General features: G+C 28.8%; 1 protein-coding gene across 1 annotated transcript; it reads right to left on the minus strand.

Annotated features, from left to right (window-relative positions):
* Positions 1–5,859: 5,859 nt before the first annotated feature.
* On the minus strand, positions 5,860–6,294 carry LOC143233774 (secreted frizzled-related protein 3-like). Its single transcript, XM_076470419.1, has one exon. It carries the CDS (start codon positions 6,292–6,294, stop codon positions 5,860–5,862), a length of 435 nt encoding a protein of 144 aa, XP_076326534.1.
* Between the last annotated feature and the right edge of the window lie 2,836 nt (positions 6,295–9,130).

Consider the following 9,130-nt stretch of genomic DNA (forward strand, 5'->3'; position numbering starts at 1 on the left):
TTATCATTGTATAAAAAAGTTTTTACTTTTTGATTTATGTTTTCTCAACTCGATGTTTTGCTTATAGTGTTTTCACTTTTTGCTATATGTTTTTCAACTGGTGTTTTATTTCACAGAGTTTTTACTTTTTGTTATATGTTTTTCTCAACTCGATATTTTGTTTATAGGATTTCACTTTTGATTTATGTTTTTTGAATTCGATGTTTTGTTTATAGTTTTTACTTTTGATATATGTTTTTCTGCACAGTGTTTAGTTTATACAGTTTTTACTTATTGATATATATTTTCTCAACTCGGTGTTAGGTTTATAGTTTTTACTTTTTGATATATGTTTTTGAACACAGTGTTTCGTTTACGGTGTTTTCAATTTTTGATATATGTTTTCTCAAACCGGTGTTTTGTTTATAGTGTTTTTACTTTTTATAGGTGTTTTGAGATCTCGAAGTTTTGCGTGTAGAGTTTTTACTTTCTGATATGTGATTTGTGAACTTGATCTTTTGTTTATGGAGTTTTTACATTTTGGTATATGCTTCTCAATACGGTGTTTTCTTTATAGTGTTTTTACTTTTTGATGTATGTTGTTCAACTCGATGTTTTTTATAGAGTTTCTACTTTTGGACATATGTTTTTGAACAGGGTGTTTCGTTTATAGTGTTTTTAATTTTTGATATATGTTTTCTAAACTCAAAGTTTTGTTTATAGAGTTTTTACATTTTAAAATATGTTTTTTCAACTCTATATTTTGTTTATAGAGTTTTTACATTTTAAATTATGTTTTTTCAACTCGATGTTTTGATTATAGAGTTTTTACCTTTTGATATATGTTTTTCAATTCGATGTTCTGTTTATAGAGCTTTTAATTTTAAATTATGTTTTCTCAACTCGATGTTTTGTTTATAGAGTTTTTACTTTTGATACATGTTTTTCAACACGGATTTTTTACAGTTTTTACTTTTTGATTCTTGTTTTTCAACTCGATGTTTTCTTTATAGAGTTTTTACTTTTTGATATGTTTTTCAACATGTTGTGTTGTTTATAGCGTTTCTACTTTTTAATATATGTTTTTGAACTGGATGTTTTGTTTAGAGTGGTTTCACTTTTTCATATATGTTTTTCAAATTGATGTTTTATTATAGATTTTTACTCTTTGATATATGATTTTCGACTCCATGTTTTGTTTATTGGATATTTACTTTTTGACATATGATTTTTCAACTGGATGTTTTGCTTATAGTTTTTACTTTTTGATATGTTTTCTCAACTCGGTGTTCTATTTATAGTGTTTTGATTTTTAATATATGTTATCTGAACTCGATGTTTTGTGTATAGTGTTTTTTATTTTTTGATATGTGCTTTGTAAATTCGATGTTTTCTTTAAAAAGTTTTACTCTTTATATATGTTTCTTCAACTCGATGTGTTGTTTGCAGAGTTTGTACTATTTAATATATGTTTATTCAACTCGGAGTTTTGTTTATAGTGTTTCTACTTTGTTATTCTTCTTCCTTCAATTTGATGTCTTGTTTGTTGTTTTTACTTTGTTATTCTTGTTCCTTCAATTTGATGTTTTGTTTATTGTGTTTTTACTTTGTTATTCTTCTTCCTTCAATTTGATGTCTTGTTTATTGTGTTTTTTACTTTATTATTCTTGTTCCTTCAATTTGATATTTTGCTTATTGTGTTTTTACTTTGTTATTCTTGTTCCTTCAATTTGATGTTTTGTTTATTGTATTTTTACTTTGTTATTTTTCTTCCTTCAATTTGATGTCTTGTTTATTGTGTTTTTACTTTGTTATTCTTCTTCCTTCAATTTGATGTCTTGTTTATTGTTTTTACTTTGTTATTCTTCTTCCTTCAATTTGATGTTTTGTTTATTGTATTTTTACTTTGTTATTTTTCTTCCTTCAATTTGATGTTTTGTTTATTGTGTTTTACTTTGTTATTCTTCTTCCTTCAATTTGATGTCTTGTTTATTGTGTTTTTTACTTTATTATTCTTGTTCCTTCAATTTGATGTTTTGTTTATTGTGTTTTTACTTTGTTATTCTTCTTCCTTCAATTTGATGTCTTGTTTATTGTGTTTTTACTTTATTATTCTTGTTCCTTCAATTTGATGTTTTGTTTATTGTGTTTTTACTTTGTTATTCTTGTTCCTTCAATTTGATGTTTTGTTTATTGTATTTTTACTTTGTTATTTTTCTTCCTTCAGTTTGATGTTTTGTTTATTGTGTTTTTACTTTGTTATTCTTCTTCCTTCAATTTGATGTTTTGTTTATTGTGTTTTTACTTTGTTATTCTTCTTCCTTCAAATTGATGTTTTGTTTATTGTATTTTTACTTTGTTATTTTTCTTCCTTCAATTTGATGTTTTGTTTATTGTGTTTTTACTTTGTTATTTTTCAACCTTCAATTTCATGTCTTGTTTATTGTGTTTTTACTTTGTTATTCTTCTTCCTTCAATTTGATGTCTTGTTTATTGTGTTTTTACTTTGTTATTTTTCTCCCTTCAGTTTGATGTTTTGTTTATTGTGTTTTTACTTTGTTATTCTTCTTCCTTCAATTTTATGTTTTGTTTATTGTGTTTTTACTTTGTTATTCTTCTTCCTTCAATTTGATGTTTTGTTTATTGTGTTTTTACTTTGTTATTCTTGTTCCTTCAATTTGATGTTTCGTTTATTGTGTTTTTATTTTTTGATATGTGTTTTTTAAGTCGATATTTTCTTTATAGAGTTTCTCCTTTTTGTTATATGTTTCTCAATACGGTGTTTCGTTTATAATTTCTACTTTTCGATATATCTTTTCTGAACTCTATGTTTTGTTTATAGAGTTTTTAGTCTTTTATATATCTTTTTTCCACTCCATGTTTTGTTTATAGTGTTTCTAATTTTCGATATATGTTTTCTGAACTCGATGTTTTGTTTATAGAGTTTTTAGTCTTTTATATATCTTTTTTCCACTCCATGTTTTGTTTATAGTGTTTCTAATTTTCGATATATGTTTTCTGAACTCGATGTTTTGTTTATAGAGTTTTTAGTCTTTATATATCTTTTTTCCACTCCATGTTTTGTTTATAGTGTTTCTAATTTTCGATATATGTTTTCTGAACTCGATGTTTTGTTTATAGAGTTTTTAGTCTTTTATATATCTTTTTTTCCACTCCATGTTTTGTTTATAGTGTTTCTAATTTTCGATATATGTTTTCTGAACTCGATGTTTTGTTTATAGAGTTTTTAGTCTTTTATATATCTTTTTCCACTCCATGTTTTGTTTATAGTGTTTCTAATTTTCGATATATGTTTTCTGAACTCGATGTTTTGTTTATAGAGTTTTTAGTCTTTTATATATCTTTTTTCCACTCCATGTTTTGTTTATAGTGTTTCTAATTTTCGATATATGTTTTCTGAACTCGATGTTTTGTTTATAGAGTTTTTAGTCTTTTATATATCATTTTTTCCACTCCATGTTTTGTTTATAGTGTTTCTAATTTTCGATATATGTTTTCTGAACTCGATGTTTTGTTTATAGAGTTTTAGTCTTTTATATATCTTTTTTCCACTCCATGTTTTGTTTATAGTGTTTCTAATTTTCGATATATGTTTTCTGAACTCGATGTTTTGTTTATAGAGTTTTTAGTCTTTTATATATCTTTTTTCCACTCCATGTTTTGTTTATAGTGTTTCTAATTTTCGATATATGTTTTCTGAACTCGATGTTTTGTTTATAGAGTTTTTAGTCTTTATATATCTTTTTTCCACTCCATGTTTTGTTTATAGTGTTTCTAATTTTCGATATATGTTTTCTGAACTCGATGTTTTGTTTATAGAGTTTTCTTTTGATATATGGTTTTTCAACTCGATCTTTTCTTTATGGTGTTTTTACTCGATTTTTGATATGTGTTTTCAACACTTTGTTCTGTTTACAGTTTTTAAGTTTTGATATATGTTTTCTCAACTCCATGTTTTGTTTATAGTGTTTTTACTTGTTTATATATGTTTTTTCAACTCAATGTTTTCTTTATAGAGATTTTACTTTTTCATACATGTTTTCAACTAGGCGTTTTGTTTATAGAGTTTTCAATTTTTGATATATGTTTTTCAACACGATGTTTCGTTTATAGTGTTTTTAATTTTCATATAAGTTTTCTCAACTGGGTGTTCTCTTTATAGTGTTTTGTCTTTTGATATATGTTTTCTGACCTCGGTGTTCTGTTTATATAATTTTTACTTTTTGGTATATGTTTTGAATTTCGCGCAAAGCTATTCAAGGGCTATCTGCGCTAGCTGTCCCTAATTTAGCAGTGTAAGACTAGAAGGAAGGCAGCTAGTCATTACTATCCACCGCCAGCTCTTGGGATACTCTTTTATCAATAAATAGTAAGACTGACCGTCACATTACAATGCCCCCACGGCTGAAAAGGCAAGCAGGTTTGGTGCGATCGGGATTCGAACCAGTGACCCTCGGGTTACGAGTCGATCGCCTTAACCTACCTGGCCATACCGGGCCTGAACTCAATGTTTTGTTTATAATTTTACTTCTTCATGTATGTTTTTCAACTCGATGTTTTCTTTATACAGTTTTACTTTTGATATATGTTTTTCAACTGGGTGTTTTTGTTTATAGTGTTCTTACTTTTTGACATATGTTTTTCAACTCGGTGTTTCATTTATAGAGTTTTAACTTTTTCATATATATATCTTAACACGGTGTTTCGTTTATACAGTTTTTACTTTTTGATATATGTTTCATCAGTGATGTCGAGAAAACCCACTTGTAGAGAAATATATATGTAAAAAGGGCTCGTTTGCGTTGAGAAAATATTTTACATAGAAGAGTGAACAATGTTTCGACCTTCTTCGGTCATCGTCAGGTTCACAAAGAAAGAAAGAGTATAACTGATGGAGTATATTGAGAAACAAGCAGAAAAATGGAAACCAGATTTAAAGAACATAAAAAGTCACCTTCACACGTTTTCGAACACTGCAAGTCAAATAAACACAACATAACCATAGAAAACACTCAAATAGTAAATAAAAAAACAAACATAAAGAAATGCAAAATTAAAGAAGCCTTACTTATACGACAACTTAAGCCCAAAATAAACCAATACAAAGGAACACCTTTATACCTATATTAAAAAATAATATAAATAATAAAAATAAATAATATAAAATTATATATTCAAACATCTAAGCCCACCCTCTACGTTCCGACACTTAGTTACACAACCCCTTTGAAACATGTGGTCAGCTTCCGGTCAGTTACCTATTTCTTTCTTTGTGAATTTGACGGTGACCGAAGAAGGTCGAAACGTTGTTCACTCTTCTTCGTAAAAAAATTTTCTCAACCCAAACGAGCCGTTTTTACATATATATTTCTTTATATTGTTCCTACTTTTTGGTATATATTTTTGTCAACTCGGTGATTAGTTCAATATTTTAGTTATTAGAATATTTAGTTGTTACAATATTTTAGGTTTAAGAATATTTTAGTTTTACAATAGTTCAGTTGTTAGAATATTTTAGTTCTTAGAATATTTTAGTTGATACAATGTTTTAGTCGTTAGAATAGTTTAGTTGTTAGAATATTTAAAATTGCTACAATATATTTTAGTTTTTAGAATATGTAGTTGTTACAATATTTAAAATTGCTACAATATATTTTAGTTGTTACAATCTTTTTGTTGTTAAAAATATTTAATTAATAGAATATTTAGTTGTTGGAATACGTTTGAACGACTTATTTACTGTTTATATTTTACGGAACATTTCTAATGTTTGGGCCACCATGTATTATGCAGTCCTTCCATCCTACTGCACATACATCACAGTTACAATAGCGTTGTTATAGCTCTGAATCAGTTACTTTATTTCAGATAAAACTTACCGTTATTAAATATAGCTTCTGGAGTTATACAAACACTTCTTTCATAGATTGGAAATTCTGTGCAGTCCAAATAGTCGGGCCAAGAAACATTGAATCTGTTTAGCAAGGGTTCGCATCCCTTACGTGCTCGCTCACAAACACTGCGACAAGGAGGAATTGCCTCAATGGAGAACTCCATGGTACAGATGGGGGCGTAGAGAGAACACAAGAAGAACGGGAGGTACGGAGAGCATCGTGTCTTGACCAGAACTTCAAACTGCTCTGATGCTAACATGGCATTTTCTTGGGTGCTGTGATGCATCAGATTAGGCATACGAGTCATATTGTAAGGCATGTTCAGGCACATGGGAATCTCCACAGGTTCGCACGAGTAAACCGTTGCTGCCGTGGCAAGCATATGTAGAAAACCCAACATGGTCGTCGCGAGTATCGTGTGTTGTGCTCTGAGGAGATGCTTATCAAAGCCACATTCGTCACCATCGGGTGTATGCTTTCTTAAGTATGACTCATCCAGTACGAAGTAACGCTATAAAATGTTGGAGAAGAGGAAAACTTTCAAATTTTGATACTTAACTTGTTATATGTTTTATGTAAATTATCTGAGAAATGTAGCCAGTAAAATGTTTTCGAATCCAACACAGGTCAAGAAGAACACGAAAACCTAGGTGCATAAACCACCTATACCTTCCGAACTAGGAAAAAGGTGGGATTACTCAACCTTTCGCCAGATCTCATATTACGTTTTACGTTGTATTGATTTCATAGCATTTTAAAAGTTCCAAGCGTTTCTAAAGAAAAATAAAAGACAGAGATAACTTTATGTTGCAGTATGACAGTTTTGTGATGAAAGATAGAGTATTTTATAGCTGCCTTGACAACCACCAGTCACCAAGACGACACTTCCAAGCATTCCGTCTGCCGAAAAGTTATTACATCACAGAATCTTGCCAGGCCATCTTACAGAAATATTTTCACCGGCAACGTTGGTTCAAAGAACGCCGCTCTGGCGGAGAACCAAGACTTTATAATCATGAACTCAGGTAAAGCTCTTATTTTTATTCCTGCTGAGTAGAAAGGCTTAAGAGAAGTTAGCACCTGCACACTACTGTATATTTTAATCACTCGGTTCGAGTGGTTTGAGTCTGCATTCACAGTTCAAATCGTACGAATGACTTAAGAAGTTTTTTTGTTTTTTTTTGTAATCCAGATGAAAACAACATTCCTTGTGTGTTACAAGGAATCCGTCGACACATAAGGAACACAGATGGGTTTGTAATAAATACTGTCTAATATTAGACATAGAGTATTTCAAATAATTCCTCAATTAATAAATCAACGCCGACCATCTTTCTTTTTATGAATTAGAAAAATAAATTCTGTTTTTGGAATCAGACATTCCAAAAATGACTTTTACAATATTTCCCCAACAATCTGACTGTACAATGAAATAGTAATTGGATACAAAAACAACAAATAAAAAGGTATTTCATGACTTGTACTTACCGTAATACGTTTAAACTTTCATTTTAGGAAAAAGACTTTTAAAATATTTGTAACACCTTATGATTATTTTAAAGTCAAATAAATCCAATTTGCCTATTTTCATTTTCCAAATGTATATACTAAAACTTCATTATATAAAATAATAATATTAAAACATTTTTTATCTTAATAATAATAATCAAATACCACAAGTCACACAAGAGAAATGCAACACAAAAACTACACAGATGACCAAACATGTTGTGTTACATGAGAGAACATGAAAATGATGAATTAAAAATAGCCAATTCAATATAAATTACAAGCTATAAAACAGTGAGAACTGATACATCATTCTGTTAAAATACACAATAATGTAAAGTTTATACAACTTATAATATAAAACAAGGAGAACTGATACATAATACTGTTGTCATATAGAACAATATCATGTGAGAGAATAGAACCAAAGCTTAGTGTAGTAAAGTAGTATACAAGTTATAGTATAGAAGAGTGAGAACTGATACATAAAACTGTTGATATATACCTTACTTTTGTGTTACAGAATAGAACCAAAGCTTAGTGTAGTAAAGTAGTATACAAGTTATAGTACAGAAGAGTGAGAACTGATACATAAAACTGTTGATATATACCTTACTTTTGTGTTACAGAATAGAACCAAAGCTTAGTGTAGTAAAGCAGTATACAAGTTATAGTATAGAAGAGTGAGAACTGATATACATAAAACTGTTGATATATACCTTACTTTTGTGTTACAGAATAGAACCAAAGCTTAGTGTAGTAAAGCAGTATACAAGTTATAGTATAGATCAGTGAGAACTGATATACATAAAACTGTTGATATATACCTTACTTTTGTGTTACAGAATAAAACCAAAGCTTAGTGTAGTAAAGCAGTATACAAGTTATAGTATAGAAGAGTGAGAACTGATACATAAAACTGTTGATATATACCTTACTTTTGTGTTACAGAATAGAACCAAAGCTTAGTGTAGTAAAGCAGTATACAAGTTATAGTATAGAAGAGTGAGAACTGATATACATAAAACTGTTGATATATACCTTACTTTTGTGTTACAGAATAGAACCAAAGCTTAGTGTAGTAAAGCAGTATACAAGTTATAGTATAGAAGAGTGAGAACTGATATACATAAAACTGTTGATATATACTTTACTTTTGTGTTACAGAATAGAACCAAACCTTAGTGTAGTAAAGCAGTATACAAGTTATAGTATAGAAGAGTGAGATGATATACATAAAACTGTTGATATATACCTTACTTTTGTGTTACAGAATAGAACCAAAGCTTAGTGTAGTAAAGCAGTATACAAGTTATAGTATAGAAGAGTGAGATATGAGACATAATACTGTTGATATACAGTTCAAACTACTTTGTAGAAGAGTGAATAAAAACAAAGCTTAGTGTAGTAAAGCAGTATACAAATTACAGTATAGAACAGTGAGAAATGAGACATAATACTGTTGATATACAGTTCACTACTTTGTGAGTGAATAAAAACAAAGCTTAGTGTAGTAAAGTTGTATACAAGTTACAGTATAGAACAGTGAGAAATGAAACATAATACATTTGACATACAGGTCACTATTGTGTGAGAGAATAGAACCAAAGCTTATTGCAATAAAGTAGTAAAAAAGTTGTATTATAGAACAGTGAGAAGTGATACATAATACTATTGTGATATAGGTCACTTTTGTGTTACAGAATACAACCAAACTTTACCATAAT

The sequence above is a fragment of the Tachypleus tridentatus genome, chromosome 1 (genome assembly GCF_004210375.1).
Source record: "Tachypleus tridentatus isolate NWPU-2018 chromosome 1, ASM421037v1, whole genome shotgun sequence".
Taxonomy (NCBI): domain Eukaryota; kingdom Metazoa; phylum Arthropoda; class Merostomata; order Xiphosura; family Limulidae; genus Tachypleus; species Tachypleus tridentatus.

Bases quoted from the DNA above. Each gene is read 5' to 3' on its own strand.
- LOC143233774 (XM_076470419.1), bottom strand. From the start codon at position 6,294: ATGTTGGGTTTTCTACATATGCTTGCCACGGCAGCAACGGTTTACTCG.